General features: G+C 46.9%; 1 protein-coding gene across 24 annotated transcripts in view; it reads left to right on the forward strand.

Annotated features, from left to right (window-relative positions):
* The first annotated feature begins 11111 nt into the window (after positions 1-11111).
* The window catches only part of CD44 (CD44 molecule (IN blood group)), an 86657-nt gene continuing 71652 nt past the window's right edge, over positions 11112-26116 (forward strand). For 12 of the 24 annotated variants that reach the window (XM_004316153.4, XM_019947914.3, XM_019947910.3 and 9 more), the window contains exon 1: positions 11113-11323. In XM_004316153.4, the coding sequence (XP_004316201.3) occupies positions 11257-11323 (67 nt within the window). In that variant the 5' untranslated portion in view covers positions 11113-11256. Of the gene's footprint in view, positions 11324-26116 lie in introns of all 24 variants that reach the window. The other 12 variants (XM_033860467.2, XM_019947915.3, XM_073808765.1 and 9 more) reach the window with 5 other exon arrangements.

Raw genomic sequence — 26116 nt, forward strand, 5'->3', positions numbered from 1 at the left:
CTGAGAAGCCAGATTTGGTACAATTGGAACAAAAGCCAACGAGGTCTTAGGTACAGCCTCTTTCTGGGTTTTCCCTCTGGTTTTTCCTGAGAATTTTCCTCGTCCACATCCACCTGAGCCAAACTTGCTGGGGAAGAATGATCTTCTCAATTCATTGACCCAGCAACAAGAGTGACTGATAAGGCTTTACAAGTTTAGATGACAGATGCTGGGGCATCAGCTGGCTGGCAGAAGAGAGGCTGACTGGACCTTCTCTCAGGATGTCACCTGGTGGTCCTGCCTCCTGCTTCTCAGGTTTGACAGTCTCCTGCGCATCCCTTTCCAGAGGCCGCCTGTCCGGACCACTTACAGCACTTGTAAGATCGGACCAGATCACCCTCAGCCCCATTTCTCACAGACTGGGATGAAGATGGGCAGGATTTCCCTTCCAGTTCTACTGCAGGCAGAACAGCTCCAACCAGCGTGTGGTAGAGACTGCCCTCGGGACCAGGGCGTTCCCCTAGAGATGAGAGGAAGCCACTCAGCACGTGTGTGTGCATCTTTTGTGCACACACCTGAAGACACCAGGTATGCTTACTGCATCTTAATATGTTTTTAAAATATGATCGTTTTATGATTCAAAAGTTATATATATATATTTATAATGTGCATACAAACGTCTCGTCGAGACAATTTTAAATCACCCATAATGTAATAATAATATTGTGGTTATGTTATTTTAAAGAGCTTTTATCTTTTAGAGACACATTCTGAAATATTTACAGATAAAAAGCCATGATGTCTGGGATTTGTTTCAAGATAATCCAGTGGTGAGGAAGGAAGTAGGAGGTGCAGACAAATAAAATAGACCATGACTTGATAATTGTTGACGCTGGGTGATGTGTACATGGGAATTCATTATACTTTTCTCACTATCTGTTTATTTATATTTATGATTGAAATTTTCTATAATTAAAAGTTTTTTTTAAAGATTTCCACCTTCCTTTTGTGCATAAAAATTCCATTAAATCTTCATTGCCTTGTTCGGAAAAAAATCACCAATAATCTCACCCCATATGCTTCCAGCCCTCTTTCAATACAAAGATATACAAAGAGAGAGACTACTCTATTGGGATTTGTAACAATGTGTTGAAAATAAGACCTTATTTATTTGGTCAATATTAATATTTGCACACTCTATTTCTTTTTTTATTGAAGTATAGTTGATTTACAATGTTATGTTAGTTTCTGGTGTACAGCAAAGTAATTCAGTTATACATATATAGATTCTTTTTCATATTCTTTTCCATTATGGTTTATTACAGGGTATTGAATATAGTTCCCTGTGCTATACAATAGGACCTAGTTGTTTACCTATTTTATATATAGTAGTTTGTATCTGCTAATCCCAAACTCTTAATTTACCCCTCCCTCACCCCCTTTCTCCTTTGGTAACCATAAATTTGTCTTCTATGTCTGTGAGTCTCTTTCTGTTTTGTAAACAAGTTCATTTGTGTCACATTTTAGATTCCACATATAAGTCATATCATATGGTGTTTGTGTTTCCCTTTCTAACTTACTTCACTTAGTATGATAATCACTAGGTCCATTCATGTTGCTGCAGATGGCATTATTTCATTCTTTCTTACGGCTGAGTAGTATTCCATTGTATATATGTGCCACATCTTCTTTATCCATTCATCTGTTGATGGACATTTAGGATGCTTCCATATTTTGGCTATTGCAAATAGTACTGCTATGAACATTGGGGTGCATGTGCCTGTTTGAATTATGGTTTTCTCCGGATATACGCCCAGGATGGGATTGCTGGATCACACGGCACCTCTATTTTTACTTTTTAAGGAACCTCCATACTGTTCTCCATAGTGGCTGCACCAATTTACATTCTCACCAACAGTGTAGGAAGGTTCCCCTTTCTCCACACCCTCTCCAGAACTGGTCATTTGTAGACTTTTTAATGATGGCCATTCTGACTGGCATGAGGTGATATCTCATTGTAGTTTTGATTTGCATTTCTCTAATAATTAGCCATGTCGAGCATCTTTCCATGTGCCTCTTGGCCATCTGTATGTCTTCTTTGGAGAAATATCTATTTAGGTCTTTTGCCCATTTTTGGATTAGGTTTTTTGTTTTGTTTTGTTTTGTTATTGAGTTGTATGAGCTGTTTGTGTATTTTGGAAATTAACCCTTTGTCAATCACATCATTTGCAAATATTTTCTCCCAGTCTGTAGGTTGTCTAGACAACCTTGCTTACTCTAGTTCAAGGATTTCAAAATTATGTTTTGTACTAACTTTGTGAGAAGTTTCTTAAAAATTTAAGCCATTGACATTTTGGTGATGCTGTTACTGCAGTGTAACCCAGACTGTCCTAATAAACGTAATATTCCATCCTCATGAGAGATGGCAAATATTGATCATTAGCATAGCCATTGCCCCATCCTGGAGATGTGATAAATACTACCAACCCATCACTGAACCCTTACCCATTGATCGGTAAGACCTCAGAATCTTTCTCATCACAGTGACCTAAGCCATCACTACTGGTTAATTAAAGCTGGAAAATGAAGGAAAACGTACCAAAATCATCCTACTGCAATCAGCATAAAATCCAAATTTCCTACCATAGCCTGCCAGGTCACACAAGAGCTAGACCTTACCCTCCTTTACAATCTCATTTCCTCACCACTTATTTCTCACTCACTCCACTCCAGCCACATTGGCCTTTCTGTTCCTCAAACACACCGAGAATATTCTCATCTCAAACCTTTACACGTGCTGTGCCCACTTTTTTCTGAAAGATTTTCTCTCATATTTTTGCAAGTTTGGCTCAGATGTCACCTCTTCAGGCAGACCTTCCTGTTCACCTCATTGAACTTACCCTGCATCCTCGACTCACCTCCTCAATGATAAGAAAACACTAGTCTGTCTTTTTTCGCTGTTGCATTCCCATTACTGAGTGGTTCCTGGTCCATGGAGGTGCTTACTAAATATTTCTGGAAATAATAAAGGCAACTAACCTGCCAACCCCAATATAGGGCATAATCTTTTTGAGGAGAGAGAGCAGGTCCGGCTCATTTGGGGCTTTTCCTCTGTGCTGAGTCCATGTAATGTCTCCAGTACGGTACCCTTAAATTTCTGATTGATTGGTGTTAGAAGGCTTTTATTTCCCTTTGTATCATAGTAGATTCATATCTGTGCCTTTTTTCCTTCCACCTCACATACACTCACTCAAGATGTCTCCTCTTTTCTCTCTTCTCCCCCCCCCCCCCACCACATCCTCTCCCAGTGAAGTTCAGTTCAAGTATCTTTCTCACACACACACAAGGCCTTCCAAAACAGCAGTCTACTGTGGTGGAGAAGCGGCATCCAGCCCTAAAATGGGTTTGGGCCTGGCCTCACATCCATGCACAGTACCTGTTCCCTTTTCTGTAGGAACTGACGCTAAGCCCCATCCAGACTGGGCTGGAGCCTCGAGCCTGTGTATTGGAGCTCAGAAGTTTTACCCTTTGGGTGTTTTGAAGAGAGGCAGCTGTTACCATTTGCCAGCTGAAAGGTTTGCCTTTGAAATAGACTGTGAGGCATGTTCAGGCAGAAAGGGGCTTTTTGGAGAAGGCCTGGGAAGACAGGACTCAGAAGACCTGCCACTCAGTTGGATTGCCATGCAACTGTAGGCAAATCATCAGAGATGTCTAGTGTCTATAACAGTGAGAAGAAATAATTGTTTTCTCTCGGGACAGTTGGATGATGAGCGGAGGGGTTGTAGGTGAGGCCAGGTAGTGAAAAGAGCATGGAACTTAGAATCAGAAACCCTGAGATTTAGAGTCATAAGTCCTGAATTGAAGACCCAGTAGGAGGCACATCCCAGCCATTTAAGCCCCTGTTTACTCTTTTGTAAAACAGACACATGCCCTCCCATATTCAAGTTTTTTGGTTGCAACAGAAACCAGCTAAAGCTAACACAAGCAGAAGAAAGGGGGTTTATGAAAGGACATCAGGGTGCATCACACAAATCATGCACAAGAACACAGTCAGCCGTCAAGAATGAACTAGAACGAGGAACCGAAAGTGTCAGAACTGAAGTTTTTCTGCCTTTCTCTCAGCTTTTGCCTTATTCTTCTTTCTTTTGTTTCTTCATCCACATGGAGGTACATGGCTACCCCACAGCTTCCAACTATGTGTTTTACAGGTTCAGCCATACTCCAATCCCAAGTTTCTAGAAGAAAGACACTGATTGGCCCAACTTGCATCAGGTGTCTGGCACCTGGTCCAGTCAGTCATGGGCATGGGAGGTAGGGATCACATAGTAAAATTATGGCTGCCATGGGAAACTGTGAGGATCTAGATGCAATATTGACAGAAAGAATTATAACTTGTGAGTTGGGCCAGCAAACCAAAAAGTGGCTTGTGTGGACTATGGTCACTGAATAAACCTTCAGGTGCTGTAAATAGAGAATGGTGTTTATTTCTAGGAAGGACATACAGCTATCTCACAATGATATTCTAAGGAATGAAGGCATAGTCCTATGCAAATCTAGAATTTTCTAGTAAGTAATCAAGACCTGAGTTTTAAAGTTGACTCATTCTTAAGCAATGAGGTCCTACTGTATAGCTCAGGGAGCTATATTCAATATCCTGGGATAAACCATAATGGAAAGAATATGAAAAAGAATATATGTATATGAATAACCGAGTCACTTTGCTGTACAGGAGTAATTAACACAACATTGTAAATCAACTGTACTTCAATATAATTAAAAACAAAAAAGTTGCCTCATTCTAAGAGACTAATTTTTCAGTGAGCTATGAGAATCAACACTCTCCACCTTTTACCTTAGGTACCTCTTCTCTACCTCCACAGGTCTAACAAAAGCTTCTGAAGGAGATCTTCCTTCTCAAAAGAAACTGACTGAGATAAAATCGAGTGAAAACTAATTAATTAAGACTCAAATGACTTAGTATTTTTGTTAGATCAAGATCAGAACGGGATCAAAATTTTCTATCTCTATATCTCTTAATGGCAAGAAAGATTTCCTTTAAGTAAAATGAAGATGCGACCTTGGACGAGTCATCTGACATTCCTGAGCCTCGGTTTCCTTATCTGTAAAATAGGAATGAACTTTTCATAAGGTTGTGGTGACAATTAAATGGCATTAGGTTTGGCGTGTACTAAGCACTGGTGGTTAGCTGCGGTGTCTATGATAATGGGGTTGGGGTGGTGGTGGTGATGGTAGTAATAATGATGGTGGTGGTGGTGGTGAAGTGATGCTGGTGATGGTAGTAATAATGGTGGTGGTGGTGGTGGCGATGGTGATGGTGATGGTAGTAATAATGATGGTGGTGGTGGTGGTGAAGTGATGGTGTGATGGTAGTAATAATGGTGGTGGTGGTGGTGGTGAAGTGATGGTGGTGATGGTAGTAATAATGGTGGTGGTGGTGGTGGTGGTGGTGGTGGTGGTGGTGATGATAGTAATAATGATGGTGGTGGTGATGGTGGTGATGGTAATAATGGTGGTGGTGGTGGTGGTGAAGTGATGGTGGTGATGGTAGTAATAATGGTGGTGGTGGTGGTGGTGAAGTGATGGTGGTGATGGTAGTAATAATGGTGGTGGTGGTGGTGGTGGTGGTGGTGGTGGTGGTGATGGTGATGATAGTAATAATGATGGTGGTGGTGATGGTGGTGATGGTAATAATAATGGTGGTGGTGGTGGTGAAGTGATGGTGGTGATGGTAGTAATAATGGTGGTGGTGGTGGTGGTGAAGTGATGGTGGTGATGGTAGTAATAATGGTGGTGGTGGTGGTGGTGGTGATGGTGATGATAGTAATAATGATGGTGGTGGTGGTGGTGGTGGTGATGGTGGTGATGGTAGTAATAATGGTGGTGGTGGTGGTGAAGTGATGGTGGTGATTGTAGTGATAATGGTGGTGGTGGTGGTGGTGGTGACAATGGTGGTGGTGGTGGTGAAGTGACGGTGGTGGGGTTGGTAGTGACAATGGTGGTGATGGTGGTGATGATTACTTATGATAGAATCAAGAATATTTAAATTTTGCTCAGCATCTAATAGTCACATAGTGAATTGATGAAGAGGCAAACAATTTTCAGACAACCCCAAGGATATCAGCCACCATTATATATCGATCATGGATATGACCAACACAAATCATACTTCAGTGTTCATTAATGCAGATCCCTTAAAGACTTCCAAGAGGTGCTTAACCAACAATTTGTATGACGTGGAGAGAAGATGAATAAATAAGAATTTTAGTTACTACATGTGCTTAAAAGAAATACAATTAAATTTCTTTTAAATAATTGTGCAAATGATACACTCTCACTTGTCTTCCTCCTAATTAGGTTACTACATACGGTCACACACCATTAATTCAAATCTCAACTTCAAAAATTCACATTTTTAAATTAGTTACTCTCCAGTTGTGGGATTTGGTCCTAAAGGCACACCATTTTAACTTCCAAAGGTCTGTGTAAAGCCCCTTTGGCAACTGACATGGACATACCTAGACTCCAGAGGTACCCTGTCCCTTTGGCATTTCCAGAATGCACCAACTACTTCAGTTGCCTTACTTTGAAAGCCTTAGTAATCCTAAAGGCTCAGCTTGGTAGTCACACTTGGTTAACTCGGGACCAATTAGTCATGCAACGTCATTTATTTATCGTGAAGATTGCTTCCCAAATGACCCGTTTACTTGGACTTCACTAATAATTATTTCACGAGAGCTTTTTCAGCACTGCTCACGTGCATGTGTGGAATCCACACTGTGAGGGTGACCTAAGAATGGACTTATTTTTGGGAGAAACATGAACGGAATGGCACTTTTTCTTTACTTTGCCAGCTTGCTCCTTCTCTGGGAGAGAAGAATTGGATGTTATCCCTTTAAAAGAGCCCGGTGAGCTGCTGTGTTTATAATCCTCAGATCCCATGATTTGGTCTCCCATCTCCCAGCTTTGCTCCACACACGCCTGCTGACATTGATTTAGATCTGACTTTTCTTTGCTCAAGAAGAACAAGACTTATTACTAGTCAGAAGACAGCAGATCCCAATATTTTAGGAGGAAAAATAAACAAAGTCTAGTCTGCCAGCAGGAACCATGCTCCGGCTCCCCTGGATCTTCTGAAAGTGGTCCCCCAGTTATGACACTGCTGCTTGCGTTTGTCTCGAAGGTGTTAAGATGTCTAAATGCTTCTACCTATTCGCTCCTGTGATTCCCAAAGTCACCCTATAAAGTGTGTTGGGAGGGAAAAGAATAACAGTCATTCATGCACTTATGTCGTGTTTATTTACTGAGAGCAGTGCAAACACTAGAGACGGGGCATTGCCAGGCACCCAGAACTGAGGATATACTAGGGCCCAAGGCAGACATGGCCCTGTCCTTAGGTAGCTTAGAGGCTGGTGGGTCATGGTCTCCCACCATGAGTCAGAGACCCCAGTAGAGAGTCTCGATGCCTGCTTTCACTTACTAATCATAACAGACTGTGAGAACGTTCTTATTAATCTCATTCTGTGGATGGGATAACCCAAACTCCCAGAGGTTAAGTGACCTGAGTAAAGTCACGGGCTGCTAAGTGGGAGAGTCAAGGTTCAGACTGGGGCTTCCTCATCCAAGGCTGCTGATTGAGTCCTGGATTCTTCCCAAACAGTGTAATCTCATGTCAACCCAGATCAATTCAAGCTCTCTTTTTCACTTTCCCACATCTCATAGTTAGGCTTAAAAAAGTGTCTGTTGCAATAGATATTGAGCATCTAAAATTAGTGATTTTGAGGATCTAACCTTTATAGAGGCTCAGAGAAGAGCACGGGAAAGTTTTTTTTTTTGGATTGGTCATTGCGACATTGTTTGTAATTGCATTCTAAATGTCCAAACGGAAGTAACTGAAGGATGGTATTATCCGTACAGTGGAATACTATGAAACTATAAAATAACAATAATAAGGATGATCCTGAGACCAGTGGTGTGGCCAGAGTGGGAGAGGGGCGTCTGGAGTGGAAAGGAGACGGGGGTTAGCTCTGAGAGGTGATCCAGGAATTCCCAAAGGCTGACACTGACTCAGTAAGTCACCAGGTCAGTTTGAAATGAGTCATTTGTGGCATGGGGGCAAACAACCTCTGTCCCTCACTAAACTATCGGGAAGAAGGCAGGCAAAAGATTTCCCCTGGAAGAAGAATCCTAATTACAATACTGAGAATTTGCATGCCCCTCTACAGTTTGCAAAACACTTTCACACCCGTCTCTTCGTTTGCTGAATGTTTACTGCACAAGTGCAGAAAGGACCAGGGTTCAAGATGACCCAGTCTAGTGGTTTTTATACACAACTTTTGATTGAAGTAAAATCCTTCGTCAAAATGAAATCTCACACAGTAGTCTAGTGTATAACATTGATGTGAGTGGGACTTCTGTGGCTGGGATGGGGGAGGAACAACCCATGCCTAAGCCTTTGCTTTGACCTCTGTGTTTCTGAAGGGTCTCCAAAGAACTGCCTAGTTCCATGAAACAGAAAGACAAACATTGTTTCTAGTATTTCTAGTGAATATAAATACCCATCCCACATTTTCCCCCCTCCTCCAAAAAAAGAAAGCTGAAAGCCCTGGAAGTGACATGAGATGGCCAAGGCCATTCCTTGTCCAGTGTTCTTTCCATGGAACCCACTAGGGCTTGTTTCTTGGTGGTTAGAGCCTGAGGATCTGCTTGGAAGCCAGTGTGCCCCCAGTTGCTGCAGGAAAGCGTCCTCTTCATCACAGAGAGCAGCAGGGTCAACTCTGCTGCTACTGGTATCATTATCAACGTGCCTGGTCGTCAGCTGGGGCTCAGAACATTGTCTTTGTTTCACACAGGCCACCCCACGAGAGAGTCGTGGGATGCCAGCCACTGAGCATTTGGGGAGTAGTGGGTCCAGTGATGTTTTAGCCTCCAACACTGTCCCTGAAAATGCAAGAAGAGTAGCCTATAGTCAAGCAGCCTCTCCCCAACTCAAAAACTTACACTGAACTAGATAGTGTTTGTTATTGGCTAAATGTTTGTCTCCCCTGCAAGGTCCTATGTTGAAATCTTAACCCCCAGTGTGAGGGTATTAGGAGGTGGGGCCTTTGAGAGGTAATTAGGTCATGTGAATGGAGCTCTCATGAATGGGATTAGTGCCTTTATAAGAAGAGACACACAAGAGAGCTTGTCCTTCTCTCTCTCTCTCTCTCTCCCTCCATCCCCCTCTCTCCCTCTTGTGAGGAGAGGAGAAGACAGAGAAGATGACTATCTGCAAACCAGAAGAGTGTTCTCACCAGAACCAGACCATATTGTCACCCTGATCTTGGACTTCTCAGCCTCCAGAACTGTGAGAAATAAATTCCTGTGGTGTGAGCCACCCCGTATGTAGTATTTTGCTACAGCAGCTCGAACTAAAACAATGGCGACGGCTGCACAACTTTGTGACTGTATGAAATGCTACCTAATGGCTAAAATGTTAAATTTTGTGTTCGGTGTGTTTGAGCACAACAACAACAACAATAAACTTACATTGGCTCCCTATTTCTTAAGGATCAGACGCCCTAGTGTAATTTACAAACTGGGCCCTGCTTCCCCCCCCCCCCCCAGCCTCATGCCTTGCTGTCCCCCTTCAACCTTTTCATCTGATCAAATGTTCCAACTGCTCTCCAACGTCAAAAGGGGATTACTTTCCCTTGGAAACTCTGGCAAGGCTCCTTCAGGGTCTTGTCACAGTTACTGGTAACCATTATCATCTTCTGTGTGTCTCACCAGGCAAGAATTCCATTCAGATTTAGTTTCAGCCGTCCACATTAACAATAAATACCGTTTTTGCTTTTCAAATATTAAACCGCAATGTTATAGAGAGATATGAAATTATGATGCAAAGTATTGTTTTTCAAACTCAAAATGCCTCTGCTGAAGAATATGACAATCTCCTCCCTTTTTTGAGATTTGCCAAGTAGGATAGACGGGGGGGGGGGGGGGGGGGGGGGGAAGTGGATTAACGTTTGCATAGATAGGAGTATACATGGAAGCAAGAAAGAAGGGACAGATAAAAGGATATGTGGATGATAGACGGTTGAATGATGGATGAATACATGTATGAACAGATATGTAGGTGGATGGATGGAGAAGAGAATAGTGTATAGATGGATGTGGATTTACAAAGAGATGTGAAAAGCTTAAGAAAGATGGATGAGAAGTTGTATGGGAGGGGCGTTGGAAGAATATGTGGTTGGATGGATGGACAGATGAAAGGATGTGCGGTTGGATAAATGGATGGACAAGAGGCTGGATGGATGTGAGTGCATACTGGATGGACAGGAGGATGGATGGATGTGTGAGCCCTGGAGGGATGTAAGGTAAGATGGGCAGACAGACGAATGCGTGGATGGAAGGATGTCTGGGAGGATGAATGAGGGTGTGCGTGACAGGGTGGAAAAATGGGTGGATGGATCCAGATGCCAGCCTGGGACTGGAAGATGACACATAGGTCAGTGGAGCCAAATATCAGCCCCATGGCTGGCTATCATTAGCTTTCTCCAAGCAGTCCTGATAAGAATCAAAAATTCGCCTGAGGTATGTGGACTTCCTTCTCTTTCAAGGGAAGAAGAATGAGCTCTTCCTCTCTCCCCCGGGAAGAATCGCAAGCTCCCCACCAAGGGCGGAGAAAAACCACTCTCCCACTGTCCCAGCTCCTCTCCCAGAATATCCAGCTGCCTGTGAAACCCAGAAAGAAGAGTTCCCCAGCCAGAGTCAAAGAGAAACCTAGCGGTGAGGAGAGGCCAGAGGCTGAACCCAACGGCGCGAGGTTTTAGGACTCAGTCATTCCCTCCTGCGTCCAGAGGCTGCGCTCCCAGACGCCGGGAGAGGAAAGCCGGTGCGCCCCGGGTGCACGGGGACCCCGCGGCCCTCCGGGCGCCCGCCCAGGCACCCCCCCCCGCTTTACCGGCTCCGAGGAGAACGGGGCGGGGGCGGAGGGAGCAGCGCCAAGGAGAGCTGGTATGTCTTTAAACTTCTGCCGGCTGCTTAGTCACAGCCCCCTCGCTTGGGTGTGTCCTTCCTCGCTCCCTCCCTCTTAGGTCACTCTCTCAGCCCTCGAATAAAAACTGCACCCAACTTCCGAGGCGCCCTCATTGCCAGCCGGACCCCAGCCTCCGACAGGTTCGGGCGCCCTGCTCGCCCCGTGCTCCGCTGCCCCTCGCCCAGCGCCCGGCCCCTCCGGCCCCACTCGCTTGCTTTCTCGGCCGTTCCGACGCCATGGACACGTTCTGGTGGCGCGCAGCTTGGGGACTCTGCCTCGTGCAGCTGAGTTTGGCGCAGATCGGTGAGTGCCCGCGGGGGCGGCGGGAGGGAGTGGCCCGAGTGGCCGGGACCCAGCCGGCAGCGGCGAGGGCTGAGTTGGCCCTGGGGGGCCGGAGTCAAATGGGCGGCGAGCGGCTGGGATTTGGTGGAGAGCGGGGCGAGGATTTGCGCTAAGCTCTTGGAGAGCCTGTCGGTGGGAAGCACCGTTTTGTTGAAAGGAAAAGAGAAAGAGCGAAGAAAAGTTTGCTGGGCAGGCTGCCGGCGCGCAGTCGTGGGTGAGGTCTTTGCAGCCGGAGGAGCACAGGGCAGAAAGTAACTGTATTCCTGGGTGCGCGCAGCCCGTGTGTGGACTAACAGGCTCCTGTGTCCAAGGGCGCCTGAAGCCTGGCTGGGCAGTGGCCGGGCAGCGAAGAACTGGGCAGGGCAGGGACAGGGACTGGGGCAGAGGAGGGGCTGGGGCAGGGACAGGGCTGTTAGCGAGGTGACCGTAGAGGTGGGCACAGTTGCCATGCGTGAGAGCTGGTGGCAGTGAGCTTTCCAGAAAGGGGTCCTGACTTCCTGCGGCTCCCCCACTGCGCCTGGGTTCCAAAGCTCTTACAGTTGGCTCCGGTCACTAACGATCTTAATGCTTGTGGGAACTTGAACTAGCTCTGTGGTGAGGTTCTGGGTCACCACGAGGTGCCAGCCTGGGGCAAGGAGTGTGAGTAGGAGAGGCAATGACTGGGCCAGCTGCTCCATCCTTGCAGCCTCCTGCTTCTGCCAGTGAGTTAGGGGAAATCCAGACAGTAATGTGACTCCTATATTCCGCCTGTCAGCCTCAGAGCAGGAGGGGCCACCTGGGCTCCAGGGGGGGCATCAGGGATCCTGGAGCCGGGCTGCCAATATCCCATCCCAGCAGGGTCTGTGCCTTTCGGTGGCTGTGGATGGAGTGGCTGTGTGTGAGAGGTTCTGGTGAGGCTGAACTCCAAGCATTCCTTTGTCTATATATCTACAGATAATCACATGGCTGATTTGCTTATCACCGGCAAAATTAACTTTTCTTTTAAGAAGTACCAGCTGGGTCATTAAGACAGCTCAACCTATGGGTAATTCCATTCAACAAGTATTTATTAAACCCGGCTCTGGGGGTACCAAGAAAGTAAAAGACACAGTCCTACCTGGGTGCTTTAGACTGAGGATAAGTGGGGATCTAGGATTTAGATTCCTGAAACAGAAGAAGTAATAATTAATAATAATAATTAGTAGTAAGAGGAATGGCAGCAGTAGCCACCGTTTATTGTACAGTTAGGCTGTGCCAGGCACTGTGCGAAATTCTCTGCATGCGTTCTCTCATTTTACCCTCACAAGGGCCCAGTGAGACGTGTTGTGTTGTTAGTCCTGTTTTATAGGACTCAGAGAGGTTAAGCGACTTGCTGGTGTTCACACAGCCAAGAGGACTGGTGCTCGTGTGAACCAGGCCCCTTAGCCTGTTGCTTAGTCAGAATCCAGCAGGCTGTATGTATGGCATGGACAAACTTGGAAAGGATTTTTTGGAAGGAAGGGTCGGGTCGTGGTGGACCAGAGGCCTTAGAGGAGGCTTCCAAAGGGAACTGGAGCTCCGAGGAGTCCTTTAAAGGCAGAGAAGCGGGAAGGATTTCAGGGAGAGCCGTGAGCTTGGCCTCAGGGAAGACAGACCATGCTGGCGTCTCCATGGCCTCTAGGGAAGTTTATTTGTATGTTACTTCCCGTGACATCTTCTGCTTTGATTCTGAGGATTCTGACTCCCCACTCCTTCCATCCTTAGCCCTGATTCTTCTAAAGGGCCCCATCCCCCAATATTTGACACTGTCCTGACCCTTGAAGTTCTCCCCGAGACCAGTGGGCTCATTCCCGCCCTGCGTTTCCGTGGTCCCTTTGGGCAGCGTCACTTGGAGGAAGCACAGAAAAGTGCCAGTAGCCGTAACTGCCTGGACCTGGGCTTTCATGTGCTTGTAAAGCTGTTTGGAAGGAACTGAGACTTGGAAAGGTGATGTGACCTAACAGCGGGCTCGGGCTGGGCAGGAAGAGAGAGGAAGGACTGGGTAGAGGGCAGTGCGATGAGCCCTCCATACCTCTCCGCCTCCTTTTCTCTGTGGGTGAGAGGTCGCTGCTAGGGAATTGTGCCCCTGCTGTTTAGAAAGAGGGGTGCATCTGAGACTTCTGGGGCTTGTGGGTGGCCGGCACCCTTCTGATCCCTCTGAGCATTAAAGACCCCTCTTCCTGGGAGTCAGAGCTTTGGCTGTGTTTTCCCAGGTGAAGAAGAAAGGAAGCAAACCTCCAGCGCTGCTGAGGTCAGTTAGCATCAATGAATTCAGTTGTGCCCCCAAAACACAATGGACATCTTACTTCCTGCAAAGGCACAGTGCTAAGTAGGTGTGTCTGAGGCTAGCAGCCAGTAGGCAAAGTTTCCATTCTTTTTCCAAATTGCCCCACGCAGGAAAGGATGCTTGGCAGCGTGAAATTCTTAGTTCATGACAGATCTCCTTCCATTCATTCAAGAAATATTTTCTGACTCACTGTCATAGACCCAGAGATGGTGACTCCAAAGATCATTTAGAAAAACCCTTTCTTTTTCCCAAGGAGAAAACAGATCCCAAAAGGGCGAGAAAGGTGACTTCCCCTCTCTCAGACCAAGTGTTAGTGCAGGATGCTTTCCAAACCTCAGGTCTCTGAAACACCTTGATCCTCAAGGACTGTAACAGCTCCACCTCTATCCCTGCAGGGGGTGGGGAGCGTGTGGTCTACTGACGTAGCAACATTTGTTTCATGCCTGAAATACTGTCTTAAATACTCATTACAATTTTGCATTTTCCTCTACAATATACCCAGTTTAATATAAGAATAATGATATGTTTCTTATAATCAAGCAAAGTTACTGCTTGGGGAAGAGTCTCTATACTGTCTGGGGTCTCCTGGAGTGTTGCTGGATCCCTCCCAGTTAGGAGCACCCCAGCTTTAAAAGCCTGACGCTCTGCTCCTCTGTGAGGTAGGGCCCTAAGTCCCCAGGAAATGCCGTTTACTGAGCACTGACTCTGGGCTAGGCATTCAGCCAGGGGCTTTGAATCCTGTATAAGCCTCATGACAGCTCCATGTACATTTAGTGCTCTCTTCATTCCATTTTCTAAAGAAACTGAGGCTCAGGGAGTGGACGTGACTTCCTCAAGGACACACAGCTAGTGAGGGGTGGAGTTTTCTAACATCCGCCATGGTAGGCTCCCATGCCTGTGTTCCTTTGACATTACCTTGCCTCTGGAGGACTTTGGAAATTGTGTGAGGCCAGTGAACACCTGGTGTGAAGCCTGGTATGAGTGGCTTTCCTCTCCCGCTGGCAGGCCGAGGACTCTTAGCTGCCCTGCTCTGCCCTGTCTCTCCCCAGCCCTGGCCACAGCTGTCAAGAGATGCCAACCTAGTTATTTGTTTCTAGAATAATTCAATTCCCTTATCAGAGTCCAGCTGCCCTTCTAGACATGCTCTCACTTGCAGGCTTGGAAAAAAGGGAGAGGCTGTTCCTTGTCTAAGAGACAAGTCAGGGCAAGGCCTTTTGCCTGGAAATTAAGAAAGGGGCCCTGCAGAGGCCCTGACCCCGCAAGCATTCTGGGTACAATGACCCAGGAAGCCCCCTCATCCCATGCTCAATGGAAACCCTCAGCATTTAGCAGGTCATACGTGCCCAGTGAGGGAGAGTCTTGAGGACCCCGGTCATGGGCTGACACGGTTCTCTAGAAAACTCAGGGGTCTTGAATGGAAAGTCATTGTGGGGCTCTAGGTGAAACGTGGTCACTCAAGTGAGATTTCAGTTTGGCCTTGGGTGTCAGACGGTTCCAGGCGTGGGTTCCCTGATGGAGAGGAGGTGGTGGGAGCAAAGCCAGCCTCCCCAGCCATCCATCCTGGCTGGGATGGGGGCTGAGATACCGGCTGCCGTTGTGTTTCCCCTGCACCTCCTTTTTAGCTGACTCTACCCAGAGCCTGAAAGGGAAGTGGGTCTTGTGAAAGAATGAACTGAAGCAGGTGGCACACGCCACCACACAAAGTGCAGTTCTCAAAGGGGATCTTTTCTGCCTCAGAGAGAAATTCTGGGGGTTTGCACAGCCAGCAGCTGACTCAAGTTCCTTTGTGTCCCCTCTTGCATGGGAAGCAAACAAGTGTTCTTTAGAATCACCAGGGGAGGCTGGTGCCTCCAACCTTAAATTGGAACCCCACTCTTCACTCCCTTAGCAAGCTGATATTTTTCTTCAAAAGGGCCCTCCTCCAAAGCTGGCCAGCAAGGGTTTGGGAAGTTTGTGGCTGCGGAGTCTGGCTTGGCATGGACGCAGTTGTTGGGCACTCCAGATTTTCCAGGAGTGTCAGGATTTCAAATATGCAAATACTCTACCAATTGAAACCTAGTGTACATTTTGACTAAATAGTTATATATTTTTCTACAAATAAGTACATGGCTTTGTGTGATTAGAAGTCAGAAACTTGCATGGATTTTTGCATAAATGAAAATCACATTTATACAACTCGTGAATCAGTCTAGTGTCTGATTAAATTGATATTTGGTTCAGAAAATGTGTACTTTTGGAGAGGAACATCTGTATTCCTCTGCTCTCCATTTTTTGATCACCCCAATATGTGAAGTACCGAGAAAAGCTACATATAGGGTTTTTGCTTGCTAGGTGTGGACACACACAAGGTGTGGGTGTGCCCGTAGGTATATATGCATCTGAACACATGTGTCTACACATGATGTGGGTATTGCTGGCCAATCCTTAAGCATTTATAATGTGTCCTCTGTGGGTCCCATGCTGTGTGGGGTACTACAGGGGCATTAAGTGTGTGAGATGTGGGGCTTCTATGGTTCTTCTTGTGAACCATATGGTTCACAAGAACCTTATGGTTCTACACACGTAAGACAGCGCCATCAAGTGACAGCCTGGCCATTTTAGGCGGTAAAGCCAACAGCCTTGCCAAGTTGAAGCACGGCTGGGAGGGCTGGGGAATCAGTGATGGGTGGGGGCAGTGTGGACAAGAGAGGATTTGAATATCTGAAGAAGAGGGAGTGAGATAGGGGTGTGTATATTTCTGTTACCCTGCTATTAATTTACCTCCTCTCGAGTAAGTTCATTAACTGGACAATATATCCAACGCACGTTCACGCACTCACTGCCTATTTGGTGCACCCAGCGGATAGGTCCTGAGAGCTCATGGTCAGAAGGACACACTCCTCACTCCTGAGTAGTTCATGGTCTAGTGTAGGGTTACCTGGATAACGGCTGACTGTGCATCTCTGTGCTTCCACACACTAGATTCTGGTAGTGCAAACGTCCCCCTCGCCAACCCCGTGTGACAACCAATATTGCCTCCAGACATGGCCAAATGGGGGGGGTTGGTTAAAGTCGCCCCCCGGTTGAGAATTCCTGGTGTCACTGGATGGTGGCCAACTTCACCTCTGACAAGGAGGTATCTGGTTCCCATAGGTCCCCAGTTAATTAGCCTAAAAGCTGCACAGGCAAATCGAGATAAATAAGCGTATTTGGGGCCAACGGGCACTAATGACTTTCATGCTTCTCATTGGACGAAAACCCCAAACCAGACAGATCTTCTCTTATATCTCTTCTGCAGTGCTGTGCGGACCGCCTGACATCAGGGATCCAACCACATTCATTTCTGTGGTCCCGGATCCCAGTCCTGGCCCGTAATTGTTACCAGTAACTGTTGAACTGAAATGAATGTCTAGAATATAGAAATTACTACATCCATGCTCTATATGAAAGCATGCCTGACGGTCTACCTAAGATACAGATGCATCTGTCTGTATATGACAGCAGTGGTGATGGCCGCCTTCTCCAGGACAGGGCTGAGACGGGCGTTTGGCCGGCCAGCTGCCCACCGCAGGGCTCATGTTTGGTCTGCCCAAGGAGGGAGATCGCCCGTCTGTTTGTGGCTTTGGTGGCTGCTTGCTGTGTCTGGGGACGTCCGTCTAAGGACTGGATGACTGGTGAGAGCCAGGCAGGATGATGACACCAATCCCCAAATTGAAGCCTCGAAATAAAACACTCCCGTGCAGTGGCCCGCTTGGAGCTCTAATTATTTTGGAGATGCTGCTCTGAGGTTGGACTCTTTGCGTGAGAGGCCCACGCCCTCCCGTCCAACGCCACACCTGCTTCTGGAAGGTGGTGGCAGCTGGGAGAGCAGCAGAAGTACTTCCCAGAGGTCCTTGCCTTCTGTGTGGGTCTCCTGCAGCAGCTACAGGTCTCCCGGGAAGCCTGACGTCTGCTGCGGAGGCAAACCGTGCCTCCTTTCCACAGAGCTTGCCACGTGGGAAGTCGCCCACAACCAGGGCAGGTCCTGCCTTCCCATGGGTCATCCACCCTGTGAAACGTAGGGGCAGGGAGTCAAAGACAGGACGAGGGGCTGGGTGTCATGGGGGCACAGAACCTGACGAAGCCAGATCTCCCTGAGTTTGGGGTGCACCACCTGCCTGGGTGTGTCCTGAGGCCAGTGTCCCTCCTAAGAACAAGTGTACACAGACAGGCCCCAGGTGGGTGGGGAAGGGCTGAGTCACCAAGGAGGTGATTTGCAAAACTCAGGCCCGAAAAATCTTTCTCGAGTCTTCAGCTTTTGAGAGTAAACATTAATTGCAAAACTCCAGGGAAAGAGAGAATTCGCGTAGACCAGTCATTTTGAGCCTTTGCTCTGGTGTCATGGCGAGTCTCCTTGAGCTGTGCCTGAAAGTTCATCTTCCTAACCCTCGACCTTTCTGGAGAGTTAGAGCTCTTGTGCCTTTTGTGGTTGTTTCTTTGCAGCTAGTTGTATGTATTTGAGATACCGTCACCGCTACTACTAATAATAGCAAACACAGAGTACTGACCACATGCCGACACCATCCTAAATTTTCCTCTATACTAACTTGTTTAATCCATGCACTAACCTTAGGAAGAAGTGTTATTATTATCCCTCTTGTACCAATGAGAAAAGTGAGGCATAGAGAATTTAAGTAACTTGCTCAAGGCCACAGAGCTGGTAAGCGATGGAGCTATGATTCAAACCCAGGTTGTCTAGCTGGGGTTCATGTTCTTGGTCACTGCATTGCTGTGCCTCCCTTCGTATATCAAGATGTCAGGGTGCCCCAGAAACCCGAACGATGATACCTGCTAGTACGCTGGTTGTCTTCATAAATCCCGTTTAGGAATCCGAGGTGGGCAGGATCTTAATGTCCACAGAGCTGGTTTTGCTCTCCCTTTATACACGTGATGTCAGAGGAGGGGGCTGGAATTGCAAACATGAAGGAGAAAGAAGTAATGGAAATGTCTTCGCATTCATGCTCTGAGCAGCTCATTCATTCCAATTCCTGGATACAAGTTCTGTTTTCTTCTATATGGGGTGGAGGCGGGGGGAGTTGGGGAGAGGCTCGGATTCAAAGGGATGGTGAATTGAGTTGTTTGTTCATGATCACTTCGGTACTTGTCACCTGATGGACGATGAGGTTGCTGATGTGTTGCTCCATCATCTAGGACTTTGGCTCATGACAGGATAAAGTTGGGAAAGGAGCCAATCAAACAGCAGCAAAAATGTTTGCCCTCAGCTCACGGGTCCGTGATGCCAGGACCTTCTCTCTACCAGCTAGAACTGGTGACAGAAAGGGGTCCTCTGAGAGCGAAGGCTGTCAGGAATCAGTCTATGCTCACCGTGGACACCAGGAATCGAGCAAAAGCTAGAAGTGTGCTGCCACCCTTCTTCCCAGCTCCAGTGCAAACCAGCGGTCTGGCTTCTGTTTGGCCCAGCAGGTGACCTTTGCGGGGGGGGGGGGCACGGTGGGGGGGTAGCGTTGCCTCTGGGTGCCCTGTCTGAGAAACAATCCATCCCGGAAGGAAGGAGGCAAAGCCCCCTGGAAATGTCTGACTCAGTCTGCAGGAAGGGACCTGCGCCTTTGGCCTGGGGGCAGAAACTCATCACAGATCCCCATCTGTTCCAAGTTCAGTACATCTTTTTGCACTTGAGCGGGTCTGTAGTGCCTTCCAGAAGAAACCACATACCAGTAGTGGATCTAGGCAGCATCTTTTTCTACATCCTCTCTCAAAGAGAACCCACCAAGATATTAGAGTGAGGATGGTAAGACCTCTTCACAAGTGTTCACCATTATGGAAATTGAGATGCTAGGGAGAAATTAACAATTCCATGCAGCTCGGACCTGGTCTCCTGCCTCTGACCTAGAAGGTCATTTCTGCCCAGGCCCCCGGCTCCAGAAGTATTAAATGGCGTAAATACTATACACCAGTCACAAATATTGCCATTGTTGAATGTGTCCAGTCCACGAAGCAGATTCCAGCAGAGCCGAGTACCATCTTACAGTCTGCAGGAGACCAGTTGACGTCACTGAGTCAGCCCCGCAGCCACCAGTGAGTTTCAGGGCCACACTTCCCTGCAAGGGGTGGACAGGGGTTCAGGTACCCACCAGCGTGTTGGTCACATAGACGCAAATCAGAGTTTGGAGAGAGAAGTAATACTGCTGTAGAAATCTCCTGCCCAGAAGTTCGTCTTTGCAGTGGATCCTCTGTGATGGCACTAGTTATCTTCCCAAGGTCAACCTTAGAGGTCAGGTACATCCCTCTAGACTTCCCAAAGTGACTTGTACCTTCTCCTGTTGTCTACTAACTGTTTCTCCCTGATAATTCATAAAAACCCCGCAAGCATATTTCCATCTAAAAAGAAGTTCAAGGGATGCCTCTGAGCTGTATTATGATGCTCTGTTCTCTTTCACAGGTGATCCTAGAAGCTTCTTAGGGGAAAGCTTATGCATTATGTGCATTTATGTACATTTTGTACAATTTTGTATTGATGTGGTCCCCAGCTGTCAGTTCCTCAATTACAGTAGACGTTCAATAAATATTGGATGGCTGACTGAATGAGTGAAGTTTCTAGATTTGGCTAGCAAAGCCATCTTTACCATTTCCCTTCTGTGATTTTTTATAGGTTCCGGCTAATTTTTTTTCATCCTTTTTTATCTTTCTGATCTATAGAAATCTTTTTATTATTTTTTTCCTAGTGGCTCATGTACTCACATCTTGAAATCACTTTTCTCCGCATGCTCTCTAATTTGAGTGTATCCTTCTTCGAGTTTGACATGTCAGGCAAGGCAGAGGAAGTTTAGAGCTCACTGGGTTTTGTCCAGTAAACCAGGGATCTTGATTTTTTTTTTTTTTTTTTTGCGGTACGCGGGCCTCTCACTGTTGTGGCCTCTCCCGTTGCGGAGCACAGGCTCCGGACGCACAGGCTCAGTGGCCATGGCTCACGGGCCCAGCTGCTCTGCAGCATGTGGGATCTTCCTGGACCGGGGCACGAACCCATGTCCCCTGCATCAGCAGGCGGACTCTCAACCACTGCGCCATCAGGGAAGCCCGAGGGATCTTGATTTCTTAGAAGTCTGTCTGCCTCTCAGCCCCAGCACTGCCCTCCAAATCCGGCCTCATGTATAAAGAACCCCAAGCTTCAAAATCATGTTCTCAAGAACACTCAGAGAAAAGCATTTGGCTTTTCCGTCACTAAGTTAAAAGGGAAAAATGGGAGGAGTTCTTTCTTTCAATGGTTTAAAGACCTTCCATACCAAACCAGCTATTTCGTATGGTGGTATGGGAGTTAGGAGGTTGGCTTTGGAGGAGGGCCATGTGGAAGGAAGAAGGGCTGTAAAACAGGTTGATTCTCCTCCCCGCCCCTTAAGAGCAGCGTGAGCTCCAGCACTGCACACATTAAGTATCTATAACAATGTTTAGCTCGTAGTGTTTAGAGCTAAGTGTCTAGTACACCGAAGGTGCCTCAAGAATAGAAATGACTATGATATTTTAGTTCCTCTCTGTTACTGATTCACTGTGTGATGCCAAACCAATCATTTTGCTTCCTATTTGCCTCCAGTTTTCCATGTGTGAGATGAGACAGCAGGATTCTAGTTGATCTGTGCAGTCCTTTCCAGGCCTTGTGTTCTATAAACCCACCGTTCTGTGGGCCCACAAACACTTAAGCCTCATAAGACTTAATGGAAAGAATAACACAACTATAATGCAGTCCCCCGCAGTGCCCCCAGCACACAAAAGCGATGCCTGGTTTGTATTAAATGTCAGAAGTGAATTATTAATCCACACCAGAAACAACAAGCATACGGACCCAGTTACACTCTAAACTCCAATGGGCAAGAAGGACTCCTAGGCCAAGGTGCTTTGCTCAGAGGACCTCCCCGAATCCTCCCGACCACCTGCGGGTGAGCAGATGAAGTTTAAGCCAGAGAAGTTAGCAACAGGCGTCAGTCACACAGCTAAAACTGCAGGAAGTTAGCCCTGGGATTAGCCACAGGATCTGGATGCAATATTCTTTGAAAAAACATTGCTTCAAGAGGTCAGAGCAGTAAACCCCTGAAGAAGAGAAAAGACTGTGTCCCTCACTCTCAAAGCTCCATGAACACATTGGATTTCTCAGCTTCCCTCAAGGGAACCCTGCAACATGTTGGTGCAAAATGAACCCTAATATTCAGCCAAAGCAGTGCTTAGAGGGCAAGCTCTAGTATCCTAGGGAAAGTAACTAGGACAGCCATGGGAATCTGAAAAAAAAAAAAAAGGCAAACAAAAGCAAACAAACATCTAGATACCAAGGCACAGGGCAAGGCAGACCTTTGAGATGGTGAGTTGCTTCTTCTACAGAGAAACTTCCAGACTCCTACTAAGATATTTCTTTCTTTTTCATGAGACCAGAGAAACTCTTCCTGCTCAGTGGGGAAAAAAAAAGAAAAGAAAGAAAAGAAAAAGGAAGTTATGAAGACTCTGTTACTTAGGAGTTTGTCAGAGTGGTGGGTCTGAGACTAAATGCCCTCTTGGGGTCTGACCTTCTATCAGTCACTGAAAATCCTTGTGAGATCACGGTCCATCCTGGGTATGCCCATATCCATCTGGAATCCACTAACCAGAAGTTGAAATACAACACCAGGCTGGGTTTAGTTCTCCTGTAGTAGGCAGTGCCCTCGGTGATTACTGGGTACCATTCAGTCATCTGTATCTCCAGCCAGTCCCCCAGACACTGCATTCTAGGAGAAGTGAGAACCACATGTGGCCAGCAGAGGCTCAACATTTCTCTGTCTTAGTCACAGGATGACTGTGGGCAAGGTTCTTCCTTTATTGGTTGCCTCTGTTTCCCCAGTTGTAAAATGGGAATACACTCACCCATCATTGCACTAAAAACTATCATGTGATTGGAAAGAATCCTTTGTGGAAAGAAGTGAGGGATGTAGAAGATCTAGTTTCTGTCCTCAGAGAGTTTACCGTTTGGTGAAAGAAAAAGTAAACAAGTGAAGTAAGTAATTATACAAGAAAGCAGACCTCTCTGAGCGGCAGTTGTATAGGATGGCTTCATGGAAGGAGTAAAGTTTGAGGATGAACTGAGCGTGGGAAAGAAGATGGACAGAGAGAAGAGAGCAACCCAGAGAAGTGTAAAGGATCAGCTGAAAGTTTAAAGTCAGAGAAATAAGTACGGCTTGATCGGGGTCAGGAGGGGGCTCCGTCTACCTAAATAAGAGATGCCATGTTGAAGAGCAGTGAGGGATGAGGTTGGACAGACTCCAGGTGATCATGTAACAGTGGCAACATCTATGAGATCCAGTTATGCTGCCCCAGAGACTTAGAAGTTCTCATGATACCCTCTTTAGACTGTGCTAGACAGAGTTCAGAAGAAAGGCCAGCTCCAACACTGGTTGAGATAAAACTTTGGCAACTTTTGGCAATTTAAGAGAATCCCAAACACACTGTATGGCAGGGCAGCAATAACAAACAGATTTCAGCTCCTGTACCATTTCCCATTGATTGCTAGAAGCTGCCTGCGGGGCTGTGCTAAGAAGCCAAACCTTGGCTCAGCCACAGAGAGTGCTGTGATCCATTAGTGATGTCTGCCATGGGCACAATATGGAGGATTTGACCCCCTTGTATCACATGGACATCCCCACAGTAGAGCAGTAGGCTTCTCTAGTCTACATTTATGATAGTTGTGTGTAACTCTGGGAGTTGAATCTAGTCAGCTAGCCATACCATAAACTCCACCTCCTTCCAGAACAGTATAAATGCAGTCTCTCACCCAGAGGAGTTTGGTCCCTTGAGCCTTCTCTTATGATTAATTCACACTCTGTTTTACCATTACCCCAAGATGCTGGGAGCAAGGAATTTCCTGTCTTTGAATCAGGGCCAGACTTCCTGGCAAAGAGCTCCTTCACGCATCAGCTTCTCCATCTGCAAACTGAGACGACAAAAATGATTCCTCAGCCATGGGGGTGATAGGTGGCATAACTAGCTCATATGAGTTAAAGCCTTTGAAGATGAAAAGATCGTATATGCACGTTAATTACAACTTTTATCAGCCCTGGAGCCTCTGCATTCTCAGCTGCCACTGGGGCTCTTCTGTGCTTCCCAAATGCAAACAGTAGCAGCATTCCACAGGCTGGCCTTCCTGGGTCCTGCTGGTAGAATCCAAGTCAAGAAGGCTGGATTCTAAACTCAGGCTGGTCAACCCACTCTGGGCTTCTCGAGTTTCCCACTGTTCATCCCCAAGGGAAAAAGCAAGCTCACTACCTGGGCAGGTAAGATAAGGTAGAACCAAGGTATAAACAAAAGGCTCCATCAGGAGTCTACTAGAAAGAGCCCCTGGGTGAGATTAGGACACTCTGCTCTAATTCCCACTGTGTCAAAGCCTAATTGTGTGACCTTGGGCTACTGGCTTTATCTGTCTAATGCTTCAATACAGTGTGCGACCCACCCAGGGATAATCATCTGTCTGCTTCCCCTAGACCTCTCCACCTTTGCCTGCTGGTGTGAAAGTGTTTTGTACTGGTAGGCAGAAGCACGTGATGTAGAACTACAAGGTTCTATTATTACCTGAAGTCACTTTCACCTTTATCTCTGTCTCCTGTTGCTAGTTGACCCCAGTCATTGAAACTGTATTCTTCAGAATGCACACCCATCTCCTGCGAGCTGCCATCCCCTCCTGGGCAGTGCTTATCTAGGGGGCCCTGCGATGTGCTCAGGTTCTTGGTCCTGCCGTTTCCAGACACAGGCGGAGGCAGCCAGCCTGCAGGGGACTGGGGTACCCTGCCAAGTTGAGTCACAGTCCCCTTACTGGGGTAACTCAATAAGAGTGCTGGAGGCAGGGGCAGGAGGGCTTTCAGATGCTTTGCTAGGGCTTAGGTGCAAGACTGAGCTGGGTCGAGGTATGCATCCAAAGAGGGAAAAAAGGAGAAAGGGAGAAAGGGCCCTAAGTGAGAAGTTTTCATGAGCTGGTGACACAAAGCCCATGATGATGGCATGTCAGGATGGGAGAAAGTCCTAGAAATTGTATAGCCCGCTAGTTTTATTGGACAAACAAGGGAAGGATGTCTCAAAGACTGCACGTGACTTGCCCAAGGTCATACAACCAGTTCGAGTCAAAACTCTGGTTTCTGAACCTCAATCCAGTACTCTTTCCATTTCATACTTTCAGATGATAGAGGAAAGGGCACTAAACAGGAGGACAGTGGCTGACCAGGGCAAGAAGACTTGGAGTGACAGAGAGGAAGATACAATGGTCCTGGGTTTTGGGGACCCAATGGGAAACAGTGTAGGTGTTTACACTCTGCTGGGGTCTTCATTGTACCTGGATCCGGTTTCCTGTGTAGTATCTTGTACATCCATATTTGGTGTTCGTTTTGATCCTTTTTGACTCAATGAGCCTTTGGAAACCAGAAGGCCCTGCATAACCTGGCATTGCTCTTGCCCAGCCTCTCTGATCAATCATTGGTTCCCAAATGATCCATGTGTTCACTTAACACATATTTATGGAATACCAGTATGTGCCAGGCACTCTGCCAGGGACTGGGGATACAACTTTAAATGAGAGGCACAGCTTCTGCTCTGATGGAACTTACCAGCTATCTGGGAAGACACAGTAAACAACTAATTATGCCCTTATTTAATTATACTTGTGATCAGAGCTAGGAAGGAGAAGCCGGAGCTCGTGAGAGCTGGTAACAGGGAGTCCTCAGCTGATCTAGAGCATCAGGGAAGACTTCTCAAGACTTCTCAGTGGATAGCAGTGACTATGTTTCCAGGATCCCCACGGTTCCTTGGGAGGCCTACCTGTTGGACTTCTCAACCCCACCAGCTCTCAGAACCGGGGGACAGTTTGGTGGGTGGGGTCAAAGCTCCTCATAGCAGCTCTAGCCAAGGCAGCTCCTAGTCTAGCTGCCTCTCACGTGGGTCATCTGAGTAAGAGAGCCAGGAAAGCAAGTTTTATTCCTCAAGATTCTGAAAGCAGCCAGTTTATCCTACCTGCCCTGCAAAGGACGGTGGTGGGAAGAGAACCATGGGAAGCTCCAAGCTGACTCAAGCCTTTAGAAGCACATGTTGGGGGAGAAAAGGAACCCAAACTCTGGGAAACCAAAAGTGTCATTTTTCCATGGGAGAAATATTCATAATTTACTTAGGAATCTTGAGCGTTAAGCCTCGGTTTAGGGTCAAATTTATTGGCCCATTTTATTGGAAGTTTCTTGGTCTTGTTTTAAGCACTTTGGTGGCTAGAGCTCGGGCTCAGGGTCTATTGATGTGTAGGAAGTGGGGGGTTTATAGGATGACTTCCAGCAGCCATACAGGTGCATCTCCTGGGTCCAGGCAGGAGGATCAGGCAAGAGCCCTGGGATTCAGATGTCCAACCATCTGACTACAGGGACCTCACTCTTTTATTTCCTTTGTTGGTGGCTAACTACTTGGAGGTGACCAGAGTGGACTCTATCAGGAGAGTGAGATAGATGTGGTGA

Source organism: Tursiops truncatus, chromosome 8 (genome assembly GCF_011762595.2).
Source record: "Tursiops truncatus isolate mTurTru1 chromosome 8, mTurTru1.mat.Y, whole genome shotgun sequence".
Classification (NCBI taxonomy): domain Eukaryota; kingdom Metazoa; phylum Chordata; class Mammalia; order Artiodactyla; family Delphinidae; genus Tursiops; species Tursiops truncatus.